Genomic DNA, 17476 nt, shown 5'->3' on the forward strand with positions numbered 1-17476 from the left:
AGTTCGGCCTACCGTCTCCTGCATCCTCATTCGCTCAAACGTGTAAATTAATTCCTCGATAACTATTGTTACTTTGTACCGCGGTACATGATATGTTTCCTTAGTTTAACCGAATCTACCACTATTTTCAAGGTGGCTACTTTTGCATCAGACACTCTGTATACAAAATATTTCTGCAATATTATCGAAAAATTGTTTAGTACAGAGGGAAAGTTTAAAAATTATATTTTTTTGCAGTTGACACGAACATTAATTGAATTTTAAATATTTTTATTGTTGCAGATTTGCTAACATTATTGAAAATGCATTCACTTTAATAATGTTTATAATTATATTTTACTTTATTATTGCATTTTGTTGCTGCGGTTTTATAATGACTATTGTATGTAAAAAACAAGTAGTTTATACATATACATATCCTTTTTCATTTTCTTGTAATTTATACATTTCAGATATTTAATAACGGAGAAATAAATAAGGATATTTTTATGGAAATATTTTACTTGATATTTGTGCTTAGTTCTTTATTGATGAATACATTCTTCTATTGTGGTGGGGGAGAACTGATGGTGGAAGAAGTAAGTTACATAATGAAATTTATAAATAAATAATATCACTTTAGTATGATATTTCTTATAATAGAAGAAAAGAATGTTGTCTCTATGAATTCAGTTAAGGAAATTTAGCATAAAAAATTTTTTTTAATACAAATGGGAATCAATTTAATCGCAAAAGTTCTTATTAATATTTTTAATGAAATTCATCCATTTCAAAATGACGCATACATTAACATGTTCTGACATATATATTTGTCAAGTCCAATGCAGTATATCGTGCTATATGCGACCTAGAATGGTATAAATTGGAATCTCAGAAGGCGAGAAATCTTATTTTATTAATGTTACGAGCCAATCATCCTTTTCATATCTCTGCAGGAAAAATTATTCCAATAACAATTGACACTTTTTGCAGCGTAAGATTATTTTAAATTTTCATATTTTAGTTTTAAATTTTTGTAGCGAACATGAGCTTTTGTGCAACTTATGTATACGTATTGCGTGTATACTTCTGTATGTAGTTGTAGTAATAATTTTAGTCATCACTTTTTAGGAAAATCGTATTCATTAATTGAATTGCAAATAGAAATGATAATACGCTTACTTAAACGGCCACAATGTCAATGGTATATGGTGTATTTCAAAGTACTGACTGACGCTATATTTACTTTAAATTCTATGATATAAAGTATTCAGAAAATAATTATGTAAAAATTTGATGATCCTTCACCCAGTGGCTTGTATTTTGTGCACTGAATAAATAGTACAGTTATAAGTATAGAATTAAATAAATGAATGCTATACTTACAACTGTTTTCAGTGATAATGCTCTGACTGATATTTAGAGAGTTCTTTCTCACAATATCTCTAAATAAACATAATCGTTTTTAGATATTAAAAACGTCGTGCGGTTATATATCTTTCTTACTGGCAAAGCGTTGAAGATTATTATGTTGCGATGTACGTACAATAAATCGAGTTAATAGATTAATAGAGAAAAGGAGTATCCATGAAAACACAAAAAGTACGTTGAATTAAATTATTTAATAAATAAAATTACAATTTAAAAATTTTAGATGCCCTCTATAAACAGCCTGATCGTACCATACCTCGAGGCCGACTGACGATGAGAGTAAAATAAAACAGGTCTACCCCATGCTCTCCGAAACAAATATGGAATGCATACGTTGCGATATTTAATGTACAGTATTATTAGTTTGGTTATCCGTTTAGTCCGAAATCCGCGGTAAAACTTGCAATTAGGTAAAGTACTTTGATGATTAATATAGCGGTGGTATTTAATTGTTAAGTCGAGTTATGTACGCACGAAGGACACGAATGTATTTGCAATACAATAATTACGAGTAGATGTTATTGTATTTCAAAATTAAGTTGACTTTATACATAGAAAATTTACATTATTCACTTATATATTTGTTAAATATGTGTATTCTTATAATATATCATGTTACTTAAAATTTTTAATAATTAATACAGTATTTTTTAATGTAAGAAATTTGCACTCGCTTGATCATATAATTTTTATAATTTCGTATGACTACCTAAATTCAAGCGATTAAAAAAAATTAGATAAATTTGTTGTATTGTATTAATCAAAAGTATATTTTATGTTAAAAAATTTGTTGCGTTCTGAAATATAACATAAAATAATTAATTATATATAAGCTTCATTTAGAAACTTTTTAAAACTTGCAATTAGGTAAAGTACTTTGATGATTAATATAGATTGCCTCGATCTACACTCTCACGGCGAAGTCTCACAAAAATGCATAAACCATGAATAATTTTAAAATATTATAACCTGCTTGATAGAGATACTATCGCGTTCACTTACATGTGTTCTATGAATATGGTTTTTGGAGAGACGTTTGAAAGATACGAGTATAATGTAACGTAACACCATGTTATCTTATTTTTTCACTACATTTCCGAGGTTCTTATGCGAAATTCTTATTCGACGTTACCATCGAAAATGCGATTACGCTAGTTTTTATATCGAAGTATTAAATGCATATAGGATGAGACTAAGTATGAAAAAAAGTTTGTGAACGAACATTCGGCAAACTTTTAACGTACTGCTATATAATATTTTTTATCTCTTTTATGAGACCAGACGTAAAACGATCTTTATGACTTGTTGTATGCTTGTGAAGTTCTTTTTTCGCATTACCAACAGCTATAATCAACTGGGGATAGCAGTTTTAATATTTAATGTATCTGACGAGACTGTCGAGTTCTTGCATTTATATGGACAGCATGCGCGATGATCGTTTTATATTATATGGGGGGGGAAAACGGGACGATCCCCTCTTCGTGTTAGTCTTCGACATGGACATTACGGAGTCGTTGGGTTATAAAGGTACGAATATCATATCATGTGTCTTTTGTTTATTACGCGGATTTTATATTATTATTAGTAATATAATATAAGTTTACATTATAAATCCATTTTTGTCGTCGCATTATCTTACGACTAGTTTTTTAATAATTTACGTATTCATTTGTGCCTTTTTAATCTAAATCTTTTATTTTATATAAACAATTATTAGATTTTGTATGGGCAGTTGAATTACATCGTTTGGGATTAGAATTAGTCGGTTTATGGCCTTTAGCCGATGAAGTTTCTAGGAAAAAATTAGTAACTAATGTTCGTGTGGGCTTCACTTTCATTACTGTGATATTGGTCTCTGGTGTACCGCTCGTATGCGCGCTTATACGAGTTTGGGGCGACATGGTACTTATGATAGATAATTTACGAATTACGTTACCTCTTATAGTGGTTTCGTTTAAATTTGTTATTATACGATGGAAACGAAAAGGTACGTGTCTTACAATTAGTATTACATGTAAAACATTTTGCATCTTATATAATTTATTTCTACGGGTATTATATGTTTTATTATTATTAAGGTATTAAATTCTGACATCTAAAACAAGTGTACTATACGGTAGATTCATTTTTCTTCTCTCTTTTTATTATATAATAAATATGTAAAAATAAAATTATTAAGTGTTTATGATATTTTCTATCTATCTATCTATCTATCGATGTATCTATGTATCTATGTATCTATCTCTATCTCTATATGTATCTCTACGTTTTTTCTTTTTAAAATTAATTGTATTTATTTGTTAACTTTTGAGCTTTTAAAATTAAAAGTCAATTTATGTTTATGTAATGTTCATGGAATGTTCGTGTTAATTCGATGGTTTAAGAGTTAAGAAATAATTATAGTTATATGTAAATAATTTGATATATTCATTCATTAGCAGTATTGTTATATTTTCAAGTTCTTTTATCTATTGTTAACATGATGGCGGAGGACTGGATAGCAGTGAAGTTAAACACAGAGAGGGATGTAATGCTAAAACAAGCACGATCTGCTCGATTACTCATGCTTTTCGGATATGTTTTAATGATATCAGCATTTATCATGCTGATGATTTTTCCATGCTTTGGCATACAAATAAGACACATAACAAATCTCACCGATCGGAACAAGCCGCTACCGCTGCAGGCGTATTACTTCTACGACACTGATAAAAGTCCCCAATTTGAATTGACATTTCTTACACAAGCCATAGCAATTACTCTGGCAGGTATAATTTACACATCGGTAGATGCTTTCCTTGCGCTCGTGGTCTTTCACATTTGTGGCCAATTAGAGAACCTCAGGCATCGTTTAGTCAATTTGATTGTATGCAAAAATTTCAACCAAGCTCTGAAAAACAGCATAATGTATCATTTACGACTTATCAGGTACGGATTTTGATTATGACAGTGGGATGTCAAATGATTAGCAAAACTTCTTATGTCTGACATGATGTAAATATTAATTTTTTTATGTTAAATTATATAATTTTTGTTAGTTTTTTATAAAAAATTATTCGGCTAAAATTGTTGTTTTTATTTTTAATAGACTAGAACAAATTGATAACAGCCTATAAAAACTGTTAATATTATTGTTAATTAGAAAACGCTTACATAAAATGTGATTAATCAACATTAAATCAAAGTTATTTATATTTGATTTAAAAAAAATAGTATTGCCTTTAAAATGACGACATCTCTATTTAATTTTCAGTTTTATGTTTGCAGGTTTGTCAATAACATTGAAAGTACGTTTTCGTTAATGATTTTTGGATTGGTACTTTATTTTTGTATCGTATTTTGTCTAGTAGGATTTTTACTTCTTACTGTGAGTTTCAGTGAAATGATGTATTGAAAACGTTTTAATTCTTACGCGTTTGTTTATTTTTGGAATATAAATTTATGCAATATAACTTAGTGTGAGCCTATGGTTTATTATGTGTTTAACTTATATCCATTTGTGTTTTATTAATTAATGAGGTATGTATATTACTTAGGTAATTTCTGATGAAAGGACAAATGACGCAAGTTTCCTGCAAGTATGTTACATGGCAGTTGCTGTTATGATTTTATTAACGCATACGTTTCTCTATTGCGGTGCCGGAGAACTTATAACGGGACAAGTAAGTTATATGTGTATTTATATTGTACATACAAGTACACAAAACTAAAAATACGTAATATATGTATACGTATAAGTGTAATATGAAAACGTAATATAAACGTAGTGTAATAATTTGTGTTACAGATTAATTTTTCATATCTTATTCAATAATCACATAGCATATAATTTTTAAATATTATTGTTGTGTTTGCTATGTCTCTTTGTTTGAATGTATTGACACTAAGAAGAATTTAAAGATTTTTGTTACATATATTTTTATATACATACATGTGTCAACTATTATAAGACAATATTCCATTAATCAAGTTGATTTGAATAAAGTAATGCAAATTTTTTAAATTTATTTTTATATACAGGGTGTTTCTAAATGGTCTGTACAAACTTTTGGAATAAGTTCCAGGGACCTAAACAAGTAGAAATGTCCCATGAATGGGGTCGGAAACGATTGCTTCTGGAGTTACGATGTTTCGAAGCTCCCTACAATGGCTGGAGAAATTATCACGTCAAATCGCATAGGTGTTACAAAGCTTATTTATTTACTTGGTTTTGCCACGGACATAAAAGGACATAAAGAAAGTGCCTAAGAAATGAAGGTTAAAGGAAGGTTAAAGGAATCACGAGGGATAAAGAAAAAGAGCTCTGTGAACAGTGCAGCATTCAGTTGGTTGAAAGTATCCTGCGTATGCGTGGCAAAACCAAGGAAATAAATAAACTTTGTAACACCTATGCGATTTGACGTGATAATTTCTCCAGCCATTGTAAGGAGCTTCGAAACATCGTAACTCCGGCAGCAATCGTTTCCGACCCCATATTCATGGGACATTTCTACTTGTTTAGGTCCCTGGAACTTATTCCAAAAGTTTGTACAGACCATTTAGATACACCCTGCATTTATAGACTAAAATAAATATATGTATATATAATTATATAATTTATATTAACGTATATATTATTATAATATTCGTAACAAGTATACTAAAATAATACGTACATATTTTTCAAGTGTGAGGCCATATATCGTGTATTGTGCGATCTTGAGTGGTACAAATTGGAATCGAGAAAAGCGAGGTGTCTTATTTTATTACTGCTTCGAACCAGCGAACCATTTCGCATTACTGCAGGAAAAATTGTTCCATTAACAATGGCTTCATTTTGCAGCGTAAGATTATATAGATAGTATTATTAATCATTTATTTTCATATTTAGCACATTCCATGCCGCACGGCGTAAGCGGCAAATCACAAAAAGTGGTTCGGCATAGAAGGTTGTATCTCTATATGTATTTCATCAAGAGCAGCTATTGAAAAATTATTACAATTATTATTACAGCATAGTACACGGAGAAAATTTTGTCCTAAAATTTATCCTGAAAATCAAGTAATTGTGGGACAACGTGGCATTTCAAAGAATTCTATGACAGTTTTTTGAAATTTTACCATACATTTTCGTAGTAATTATACTTAGTATAAATTTTATTAGTAGAATGTATAGTAAAATTTCAAAAAACTCTTATGAAGTTCTTCATATACTGCCATGTTGTCCCACGATTACATAATTTTTAGGGTAAATTTTAAGAGAAAATCCTTTCCGTGTATAAATATGTAGTTAAGATTAGTTTTGATAATACTTTTCTCTTCTTCCGCACTATATTAAATAATAATATAATTTATTTCAGCTTTTAAAAACTTCGGCTGGATATATATCGTTTTTACTAGCAAAGAGAAGTTGAAGGTTATGTTAATACATTTTCATTCAGTCATTATATAGAAAAGACAAATGTATTTTCAACAGAATATTATCGAATAGAAACTAATAATTATATTTATTATCATTATTAATAGAAATACAGTTTCGTTTTGCTGTTTAACTTGAGGTTAATTATTTATTGGAAATAATATTATTGTATACCTTTTAAAATGTAAGAAATTTTACTATTTACAAGAAAAATAATTTGATAAAAATCAGAGATGTGTACAATAAAATGTTTTTAAACAGTTTAAACTTGTAATAATTAGTGTTTTTTGTGTATGTAATTAAATTTAGGGGCAATTATAAATCGATTACTATAATATAACTATCTTTATAATAATCACATACAGTAACGATGAGATATCATCCAGGTTTCTAGATAGCAGCTTCTTGCGTTCTGTTACGAAAAAGGTTTCAAGACAGGTTCGATAAATTTGCAAAGTACTGTGACGGAATATTTTCCATCTCTCGTCTTAGCAGAGACATAAATGCTTTTTCTTACTTATTCGTACGTTTGTAAAGTTTTTTGACGAGACGAGCAATTCTGATCAACTGGGGATAGCATTCTTAATATTTAATGCTGCTTCGAAGAAGTAGCCAGTGTATTGTGCTTGCACCGTGAGCATGCGTGATAATCATCTCTCGTTGGAAAATGAGAAATGAAGCGGAATTTCTCACATTAGTCTTCGCCATGGACATTTCTAAACGTACACGTTACAGAGGTACTAAATTTTTATCACTTGTTTTTACTTATTCTGAGATTTATTTTATAGGGACTTCTTAAATTCTTGTACTGCTAAATTAAGACAGAAATTATTACGAAATAATGAAATTAAAAAATTAAATAAATTTTCATTTTTATTTAAAAATTAAATTTTTATTAGATTTTGTATGGGCAGTTGAATTAAATCGGTTCGGTTTGACACTGGCTGGTTTATGGCCTAAAATGGATGAAATCGTTAAGAATGACTACATGTCCGATCTTCGCGTGGTCATTATTTTCGTTATAATAACCTTCGGCTCCGGAATCCCACTCGTATGTTCTCTTATACGAGTACGGCACGACATGATACTTGTGATAGATAACTTACAAATTACGTTATCTCTAATAGTAGTTTTGTGGAAACTTGTTGTGATGCGGTGCAAGCGGTCAGGTTTGTCATAAATTATTTATTTTCAAGTTTCTTTCCATCAATACATTATTTTGCATCCATTTTTTATCATACATTAAAATACTAGAGAGAAATCAGTATTTATTTTTTTTCTGGCAGTTTATATACACATATGTCTGTATGTGTGTATTAAAATAAATCATACAAAAATATATTTATAACGCTTTATTTTATGAATTAATAAATAATTTAATATTATTGCACGATGTATCATTTCTAAGCTCTCCTATCCATCGTAAAGATGATGACGGAAGATTGGATGGCATTGAAGCTCCACACAGAGAGGGACGTGATGAGGAAGCGAGCGCATACTGCTCGAATGATCGTGATTTGTGGATATGTTTTAATGATTCTAGCATTCACCACGATAATTGTTTTTCCTTCTTTTGGCACACCAATTAGACGTATAACAAATCTCACAGATCGTAACAAACCGTTACCGCTACAGACGTATTATTTTTACGATACAGATAAGAGCCCGCAATTTGAATTCACGCTTGTTATTCAGGCCATGACAATTTTCTTAGCAGCTGTAACTTATACATCAGTAGATGCTTTCCTTGGACTTACCGTCCTTCATATATGCGGCCAATTAGAAAACTTCAGATGTAGATTAATCAACCTGGTTTCGTGCAATGATTTTAATAGTGCTTTACGGAATTATGTGATCGCGCATCTTCGACTCATCAGGTTTTTGCAGGTTTTAATTGTAATAATAAAATAATAAATATATGGTCACGGAAACATTGACGTTGATAAAATAGTAAAGTTGCAGAAAACAAATTTCTGAAAACTTGCGAAAAAGTTGAATTTTTCAGGATTAATATAATTTTGAACACTTATTCTCACATGATGTCATTACTATAAATATTTTAATATGTCATGCAATATTTCTACTACATTTGTATAGAATAATTATGAAAAATTTCTCACATATTCTATTAATTTTATCTTCTTTTTACATATTTTTTAAATATGTGTGCATACTAGAGTGAATGTATATATAAATTAATATAATATTCCTGCATATGTTTATCTTTACAGGTTTGCCGATAAGATGGAAGAAACTTTTACATTATTGATGTTGGGATTAGTATTTTATTTTGGTATTGCATTTTGTCTATACGGATTTCTATTACTTGCCGTAAGTTTAGTAAAGTTTACTTTGCAATTATTAACACGTCCTTTTTATACTCGTTTACAGTATACAAAATTATAAGCATAATATACCTTGTCTGTAATTACAGTATTATTGCTTGTATTTAGTTTATGCAAATGAATTAATTTTTCTGAAACAATAAAATATACTTGTATGTATATTATACAGATAATTGCCGACAGTAAAACGAACGACATTCCTCTTTCACGAGTGTTGTACGTAATGGTTGGGGTTACTACTCTTTTAGTACACACTTTTCTCTACTGCGGAGCCGGAGAGCTAGTAACGGAGCAGGTAAAAATACTATTTATAGTAATAAATAAACTTATAATAAATACATATTTATAATAATAAATAATTAATTTTTATTTCTAAATATAAATATTTATTTAACTATACCATTGTGCCAATCATTAATCTTATAATGGTAAATGTTTGGAAGTGGTGTTCCAATAAGCATTCATTATTTTTGTTTACGTGTGTGTGTGTGCGCGTGTGTAGCAATTAACAAAACAAGTTATAAAAATATATACAAGGAAAGTTTTAAGGAGAGGTCTAAAGTTTTTGTAGAACAAGGTTCGAAAATGTTCCATCAGGGATGGGATGTGGGATGAACAGACTCGCTTCGTATGAAAAGTTGCAAACTTATGTGGAACCGTACGACGATGGAACTAGTTTCGCCCCGGAAAGTAGAAATCGGTGTGGGATGGACTTTACGTCGTACGGAAAAATTGCATATCCAATGTGACACCGTACAACGATGAAAGTAATATCCCCCTGAAAGTAAAAGTTGGTACGGCATAGGCCTCGCTTTGTTTGAAAAGTTGCAAACCCATGTGGGACTGTATAACGAAGGAAAAAGTTTCGCTCCGCACGTAGAGGTCGTTGTGGGATAAACTTCGCTTCGCGGAGAAAGTTGCAAACCCATGTGAAACCATAACGATGAAAGTATTGCTCGTACTTAATTCAGCTTTGAAAGCAGGGGTCGATGTGAGGTAAATCTTTAGCAATACATTCATTTTCAATCTTTTTTTTACTAGAAAACGTATTTTCTGTAAAATCATTACACAGTTCCATATATTTCTACTTTTTCACGCAAAGAAATTGCAGTTTTCGATGAGTCTTTTCAGATTTTTTCACAATCTATAATATTTTAGTACCACTCGCTGCCGCGACGTGGTGACCGCGAGTTAGGCTACCTGATAAGTGCCTGATCAGGCATTAGGTCATGCTATTAGGTCCTTATTACGATCCTTCTAAAATTTCTGCTCGGAATTTCATTCCGATCTCATAAATAATTGTATATAAATAATAAACATAATATAAATATAGATGAATAATGTGAAGAATGAAATAAAATATATGTAACGTTATGAATTTCTTTTATACAAAAACTTTAAGCCCACTTACCCCTTAAAACCTTGTCTTTTAATGACTTGTTTTGTTAATTGCTACAAAAAACCTACTCTTGTTGCAGCACCACTTCCAAACATTGACTATTTTTTATGTATACATATATTAATCTATGTCTCTTAATAACCATTTCTATAAATATTAATTAAATTCAAGTTTTATTATAATTTGTTCACAATTCTATCTATTTTCTTCGCAATGGATAGCAGTTTTATATACACAATAGTTTTATCATCTTGAGACTTATAAGAATATTATTAATTAATATTTATGGAACATATCCTGAGATAATTATATATTATTATATGTTTGTTTTAAGTGCGAAGCAATATACCGTGCCATACATGACCTCAAGTGGTATAAACTGGAATCAAGAAAAGCGAAAAGTCTGATTTTATTGATGACACGAGCCAGTGAACCTTTTCGTATCACAGCAGGAAAAATTGTTCCTCTAACGATGACCACATTTTGTAGCGTAAGATATTTTTATTATACATACAATTAACAATTTTAAACGTACCATATGAAAATTAATAATAATGTGTACTGGTGTACACAAAATTTTTCCTGTGTCTTCAATAAAATCTTGTTTATAGTTTTTTAAATAGTAATTTGTTTTTAGTTATTAAAATCATCGGCTGGCTATATATCGTTTCTACTGGCAAAGCGAGGTTGACGTATAAAAATTACTAGTATAATATATAATTTGTTTCATATCGTGATAAAGTATTGAACGCAAAATATTTCTATTTATAAATGTCATGATTTTTTATTACAACTAAGAGTTAATTATTAGTAAAATTAAATTATCTTCAGGAATAAAACGTTTATTCATCAATGATTGTAAACAGTTTAACTTTTTAATAATTTGGTTTTTATGTATTTAATTAAATGTTAGGATGAGGTTAAGCACAATTTTCTTACTCATCTTGGCTTTAAATTGAAGTTTTAATCAGACTCTGAGGTCCAAGTATGGACAAAATAGAATAATTGAGGCCCATTCCACGCACAAATACTCGTCTCCACTGGATATCCAAAAATAATTGATTTTTAAAATTATAATATTTGTGTATGATTGTTATTATTTCTTATTGCGAGCGGATTTTGTTAAAAAGAAAGTTTAATCACAGTCTTAAAGGATGCTTTCGTTTTATATAGGAATGTTTTAAATTTACCTAAAGAATATTAAAAAGATAACTATAAAACATATCACAATTTTATCGATAACTAATTAATTCGCTGCGTTATATAAAAAAGCATACCTATATCTTTACAATAATCACAAACAGTAACGATGAGATATCATCCAGGTTTCTAGACAGTAGCTTCTTGTGTTTTCGTACACATTATTCTGTTACGAAAAGGTTTCAAGACAAGTTCGATAAATTTGCAAAGTACTGTGACGGAATATTTTCCATCTCTCGCCTTGCAATTAGTAGAGACATAAACGCTTTTTATGACTTATTCGAACACTGGTAAAAAAACTTTTCTAACGAGACGCGTGACTGTGATCAACTGGGGATAGCATTTTCAATATTTAATGCTGTTTCGAAGAAGTAACCAGGGTATTGTACTTTCACCGCGAGCATGCGTGATAATCATCTCTCGTTGGAGAATGAGAAATAAAGCAGAATTTCTCACATTAGTCTTCGCTATGGACGTTTCTAAACGTACACGTTATAGAGGTACTAAATTTTTATCACTTTTTTATACTCAGCCTAAGATTTATTTTATAAGGCTTTCTGAAATTCTTTTACTGGTAAATTAAGACAGAAATTATTATCAAATTAAATTAAATATATGTGTGTTCTTTGCTATATATGTATATGCACTCTTCAATTGTTTACGATTTATTATATATATTTATGTTATATTATGTTGAATTAATAAAGTTATCAAATTGTAAGTTTTAAATTCAACACCGTTTAGATATTTAAGGACATAAATTTTTGTATGTGTTACTTTTATTAAATGTTTTAACTTAACGTTAAATTTTTATTAGATTTTGTATGGGCAATTCAATTAAATCGGTTCGGTCTACAACTGGTCGGTTTATGGCCTAAAATGGATGAAATCGTTAAGAATGACTACATGTCCGATCTTCGCGTGGTCATTATTTTCGTTCTAGGATTCTTCGGTTGTGGAATCCCACTCATATGTTCTCTTGTGCGCGTACGGCACGACATGATACTTGTGATAGATAACTTACAAATTACGTTATCTCTAATGGTGGTTTTGTGGGAACTTGTTATGATGCGGTGGAAGCGGTCAGGTTTGTCATAACTTATTTATCTTTGAGTTTCTTTTCACCAATAAATTGTTTTGCATTTATTTTTCATACATTAAAATACCAGAGCGAAATCAATTTTTTTTCTGACAGTATGTACATATATACAAATGTATATATGTATACATATGCATTTGTGTATTAAAATGAATAATACAAAAATGTATTAATGACTGTTTTGTTTTATGAATTAATAAGTAATTTAATATTATTGCACGATGTATCATTTCTAAGCTCTCCTACCCATCGTAAAGATGATGGCGGAAGATTGGATGGCATTGAAACTCCACACAGAGAGGGATGTGATGAGGAAGCGAGCGCGAACTGCTCGAATGATCATGATTTGTGGATATGTTTTAATGATTCTAGCATTTCTCACGATAATTATTTTTCCTTCTTTTGGCATACCAATTAGACGTATAACAAATCTCACAGATCGGAACAAACCATTACCGCTACAGACGTATTATTTCTACGATACAGATAAGAGCCCGCAATTTGAATTCACGCTTGTAATTCAGGCCATGACACTTTTCTTCACATCTATAACTTATACATCAGTGGATGCTTTCCTTGGACTTGTGGTCCTTCACATTTGCGGCCAATTAGAAAACTTCAGATGTCGATTAATCAATTTGGTTTCGTGCAAAGATTTTAATAGTGCTTTACGGAATTATGTGATCGCGCATCTGCGACTCATCAGGTTTTTGCAGGTTTTAATTGTAATTATAAAGTAATAAAAATGGTCAAGGGAACACTGACGTTGAGAAAATAATAAAGTTACAGAAAACAAATTTCTGAAAACTTGCGGAAAAGTTAAATTTTTCAGGATTTATTTAATTTTGAACACTTATTCTCACATGATGTCAACACTATAAATATCTTAATATGTCATGCAATATTTCCACTACATTTGTATAGAATAATTATGTAAAATTTCTCAGATTTTCTATTAATTTTATTTTCTTTTTACATATTTTTAATATGTGTACATACAAGAGTAGATGTATATCTAAGATGATATGTAATATTTCTGAATATATATTTATGTTTACAGGTTTGCCGATAAGATCGAAGAAACTTTTGCATTTTTGATGTTAGGATTAGTATTTTATTTTGGCACTGTGTTTTGTCTATACGGATTTCTATTACTTGCCGTAAGTTTAGTAAAGTTTACTTTACAATTATTAACACGTCCTTTTTATACTTGTATACAAAATTATATAAGCATAATATGTCTTGTCTGTAATTACAATATATTGTTTGTATTTAGTTTATGGGAATGAATTAATTTTTTGAAGTAACAAAATATACTTATACATATGTATGTATATTATGCAGGTAATTTCCGACAGTAAGACGAATGACATTCCTTTTTCACGAGTGCTTTACGTTATGGTTGGGGTTACTACTCTTTTAGTACACACTTTTCTCTACTGCGGAGCCGGAGAGCTAGTAACGGAGCAGGTGAAAAATAAAATTTATAATAATAAATGAATTTATAATAAATGTCTATAATAATCAATAATTAATATTTTTATTTGTAAATATAAATATGTATTTAATTTTATACCATTGTGCCAATCATTAATCTTATAATGGTAAATATTTGGAAGTAGTGTTCCAATAAGCATTCGTTATTTTTGTTTAGATGTGTGGGCGCGTGCGCGTGTAGCAATTAACAAAGCAAACTTTAAAAATATATGTAAGGAAAGTTTGAAGGAGAGGCCTAATGTTTTTGTAGAACAAAGTTCGAAAATGTTTCATTAGGGATGTGGGATGGACAGACTCGCTTCGTATGAAAAGTTGCAAACTTATGTGGAACCGTACGACGATGGAACTAGTTTCGCCCCGGAAAGTAGAAGTCGGTGTGGGATGGACTTTACGTCGTACGGAAAAATTGCATATCCAATGTGACACCGTACAACGATGAAAGTAATATCCCCCTGAAAGTAAAAGTTGGTACGGCATAGGCCTCGCTTTGTTTGAAAAGTTGCAAACCCATGTGGGACTGTATAACGAAGGAAAAAGTTTCGCTCCGCACGTAGAGGTCGTTGTGGGATAGACTTCGCTTCGCGGAGAAAGTTGCAAACCCATGTGGAACCATAACGATGAAAGTATTGCTCGTACTTAATTCAGCTTTGAAAGCAGGGGTCGATATGAGGTAAATCTTTAGCAATACATTCATTTTCAATCTTTTTTTTACTAGAAAACGTATTTTCTGTGAAATCATTACACAGTTCCACATGTTTCTACTTTTTCACGCAAAGAAATTGCGGTTTTCGATGAGTCTTTCCAGATCTTTTAAAAATGTACTATATTTTAGTACCACTCGCTGTCGCGATGTAGCGACCACAAGTTAGACTATCTGATGAGTGCCTGATCAGGCATTATGTAATGCTTATTAGGTCTTTATTACGACCCTTCTAAAATTTCTGCTCGGGATTTCATTTCAATCTCATGAATAATTGTATATAAATAATAAACATAATATAAATATAGATGAATAATGTGAGGAATGAAATGAAATGAAATGAATTTTGAATTTCTTTTATACAAAAACTTAAATCCACTTACCCCTTAAAACTTTACCTTTTAATGACTTGTTTTGTTAATTGCTAGAAAAACCGATTCTTGTTGAAGCACCACTTCCAAATAATTACTATTTTTTATGTAGACATGTAATGTATACTAATCTCTAATGTTTTAATAATCATTTTTATAAATATTACTTAAATCCAAGTTGCATTATAATTTGTTTACAATGCTATCTAATTTCTTCACAATAGAAAGCAGAAGGTTTTATTACGTTGAGAGATATAAGAATATTAATCAATTAATATTTATGGAACTTCCTGAGATAATGCGAATATTTATATTTTATTATATGTGTGTTCTAAGTGTGAAGCAATATGCCGTGCCATACATGACCTCAAGTGGTATAAACTGGAATCAAGAAAAGCGAAAAGTCTTATTTTATTGATGACACGAGCCAGTGAACCTTTTCGTATCACAGCAGGAAAAATTGTTCCTCTAACGATGACCACATTTTGTAGCGTAAGATATTTTTATTATATAATTAACAATTTTAAACGTATATGAAAATTAATAATAATGGTACTGGTAAAATTTTTCCTGTGTCTTCAATAAAATCTTGTTCATAGTATTTTAAATAAAAATTTGGTTTCAGTTATTAAAATCGTCGGCTGGCTATATATCGTTTCTACTGGCAAAGCGAGGTTAAAGTATAAAAAATTACTAGTTTAATATATAATTTGTTTCATGTTGTGATAAAGTATTGAATAGAAAATATTTCTATTTATAAATGTCATGATTTCTTATTACAACTAAGAGTTAATTATTATTAAAATTAATTTAACTTTAGGAATAAAACGTTTATTCATCAATGATTGTAAACAGTTTAATTCTTAATAATTTGTGTTTTTGTGTATTAAATTAAATGTTAGAATGAAGTTAAACACAATTTTTTTTACTCAGCTTGGCCTCAAATTGAAGTTTTAATCCGACTCTGAGTTCCAAGTATAAACAGAATAGAATAAGGCTCAAGTATAAATAGAATAGATTGAGGCCCATTCCGCGAACAAATACTCGACTCCGCTGGATATCCAAAAATTATTGATTTTTAAATTATAATATTTGCGTATGATTGTTATTGTTTTTATATTGCGGGCAGATTTTATAAAAAAAGAAAGTTTAATCACAGACTTAAAGGATGGCTTCGTTTTATATGGTAATGTTTTAAATTCACGTAAAGGATATTTAAAAAATTACTCTAAAACATATTACAATTTATTTGATAACAAATTAATTCACTGCGTATATAAAAAAGCATACCTATATCTTTACAATAATCACAAACAGTAACGACGAGATATCATCCAGGTTTCTAGACAGCAGCTTCTTGTGTTTTCGTACACATTATTCTGTTACGAAAAGGTTTCAAGACAAGTTCGATAAATTTGCAAAGTACTGTGACGGAATATTTTCCATCTCTCGTCTTGCAATTAGTAGAGACATAAACGCTTTTTATGACTTATTCGAACACTGGTAAAAAAAACTTTTCTAACGAGACGCGTGACTGTGATCAACTGGGGATAGCATTTTCAATATTTAATGCTGTTTCGAAGAAGTAACCAGGGTATTGTACTTTCACCGCGAGCATGCGTGATAATCAGCTCTCGTTGGAGAATGAGAAATAAAGCGGAATTTCTCACATTAGTTTTCGCCATGGACATTTCTAAACGTACACGTTATAGAGGTACTAAATTTTTATCACTTTTTTTACTTAGCTTGAGATGTATTTTATAAGCCCTTTTTAAATTCTTGTACTGCTAAATTAATACAGAAAATAATATAAAATAAAATTAAATAAATTTGTATTCTTTGCTATACAGGGTGAGTTATAACATTTGTCCACGAACTCGTGAGAAGGTAGAACGGATCGAGAAGAACAGAAAAGTCCTGAAACATTTTGCAATTTTCGCAATAGTTAACGAGAAAAAAATTATCGAAAATCGTCGTCTTTGCCCTGCCCACTGTCCAATTCGAGCGCGTAGCGAGATGTGACCGCACGGCGATCGATATTGCCAGGCGAGGGGGGG

The 17476-nt window shown here is 30.3% G+C and overlaps 5 protein-coding genes across 7 annotated transcripts in view; all 5 read left to right on the plus strand.

Moving 5' to 3' along the window:
- Nucleotides 1–1985, plus strand: part of LOC105558585 (odorant receptor 22c-like) — a 3889-nt gene extending 1904 nt beyond the window's left edge. The window contains exons 4-8 of one of the 2 annotated variants that reach the window (XM_012006347.1): nt 283–382; nt 453–578; nt 818–973; nt 1449–1517; nt 1634–1985. In XM_012006347.1, coding sequence (XP_011861737.1) covers nt 283–382; nt 453–578; nt 818–973; nt 1449–1499 — 433 coding nt within the window. In that variant the 3' untranslated portion in view covers nt 1500–1517; nt 1634–1985. The remainder of the gene's footprint in view (nt 1–282; nt 383–452; nt 579–817; nt 974–1448; nt 1518–1633) is intronic. The other variant, XM_012006348.1, reaches the window with a different exon arrangement.
- Nucleotides 1986–2790: 805 nt separating this feature from the next.
- Nucleotides 2791–6966, plus strand: LOC105558589 (odorant receptor 43a-like). Its single transcript, XM_012006357.1, has 7 exons — nt 2791–2937; nt 3128–3397; nt 3870–4338; nt 4678–4777; nt 4947–5072; nt 6078–6233; nt 6750–6966. The coding sequence occupies exons 1-7, from the start codon at nt 2826–2828 to the stop codon at nt 6801–6803; spliced, it is 1287 nt and encodes a 428-aa protein (XP_011861747.1). The 5' UTR covers nt 2791–2825; the 3' UTR covers nt 6804–6966.
- Nucleotides 6967–7506: 540 nt separating this feature from the next.
- On the plus strand, nt 7507–11539 carry LOC105558591 (odorant receptor 13a-like). Its single transcript, XM_012006360.1, has 7 exons — nt 7507–7545; nt 7708–7977; nt 8217–8685; nt 9040–9139; nt 9323–9448; nt 10887–11042; nt 11190–11539. The coding sequence occupies exons 1-7, from the start codon at nt 7515–7517 to the stop codon at nt 11241–11243; spliced, it is 1206 nt and encodes a 401-aa protein (XP_011861750.1). The 5' UTR covers nt 7507–7514; the 3' UTR covers nt 11244–11539.
- Nucleotides 11540–12008: 469 nt separating this feature from the next.
- On the plus strand, nt 12009–16211 carry LOC105558590 (odorant receptor 43a-like). Of its 2 annotated transcripts, none has more exons than XM_012006358.1 (7): nt 12009–12252; nt 12570–12839; nt 13089–13557; nt 13912–14011; nt 14196–14321; nt 15756–15911; nt 16045–16211. In XM_012006358.1, exons 1-7 carry the CDS (start codon nt 12108–12110, stop codon nt 16096–16098), a joined length of 1320 nt encoding a protein of 439 aa, XP_011861748.1. In that variant the 5' UTR covers nt 12009–12107; the 3' UTR covers nt 16099–16211. The 2 variants fall into 2 exon arrangements, with proteins under 2 accessions (XP_011861748.1, XP_011861749.1); XM_012006359.1 differs by having other exon boundaries at nt 13338–13557.
- A 419-nt stretch (nt 16212–16630) lies between these two features.
- The window catches only part of LOC105558593 (odorant receptor 13a-like), a 6091-nt gene continuing 5245 nt past the window's right edge, over nt 16631–17476 (plus strand). The window contains exon 1 of the mRNA XM_012006361.1: nt 16631–17133. Within this exon, the coding sequence (XP_011861751.1) occupies nt 16989–17133 (145 nt within the window). The 5' untranslated portion in view covers nt 16631–16988. The remainder of the gene's footprint in view (nt 17134–17476) is intronic.

Source organism: Vollenhovia emeryi, unplaced genomic scaffold (genome assembly GCF_000949405.1).
Source record: "Vollenhovia emeryi isolate VEMERY1.0 unplaced genomic scaffold, V.emery_V1.0 DF939329.1, whole genome shotgun sequence".
Taxonomy (NCBI): domain Eukaryota; kingdom Metazoa; phylum Arthropoda; class Insecta; order Hymenoptera; family Formicidae; genus Vollenhovia; species Vollenhovia emeryi.

Excerpts from the sequence above, each read along its gene's own strand:
- LOC105558589 (XM_012006357.1), top strand. The coding sequence starts at position 2,826 with ATGGACAGCATGCGCGATGATCGTTTTATATTATATGGGGGGGGAAAA. Across the intron at positions 5,073-6,077 it reads GAGAACTTATAACGGGACAA|TGTGAGGCCATATATCGTGT; the intron begins GTAAGTTATATG and ends ATATTTTTCAAG. Across the intron at positions 6,234-6,749 it reads CAATGGCTTCATTTTGCAGC|CTTTTAAAAACTTCGGCTGG; the intron begins GTAAGATTATAT and ends AATTTATTTCAG.
- LOC105558591 (XM_012006360.1), top strand. The coding sequence starts at position 7,515 with ATGGACATTTCTAAACGTACACGTTACAGAG. Across the intron at positions 7,978-8,216 it reads GATGCGGTGCAAGCGGTCAG|CTCTCCTATCCATCGTAAAG; the intron begins GTTTGTCATAAA and ends ATCATTTCTAAG. Across the intron at positions 11,043-11,189 it reads CGATGACCACATTTTGTAGC|TTATTAAAATCATCGGCTGG; the intron begins GTAAGATATTTT and ends ATTTGTTTTTAG.
- LOC105558590 (XM_012006358.1), top strand. The coding sequence starts at position 12,108 with ATGCTGTTTCGAAGAAGTAACCAGGGTATTGTACTTTCACCGCGAGCA. Across the intron at positions 12,253-12,569 it reads TAAACGTACACGTTATAGAG|ATTTTGTATGGGCAATTCAA; the intron begins GTACTAAATTTT and ends AATTTTTATTAG. Across the intron at positions 15,912-16,044 it reads CGATGACCACATTTTGTAGC|TTATTAAAATCGTCGGCTGG; the intron begins GTAAGATATTTT and ends ATTTGGTTTCAG.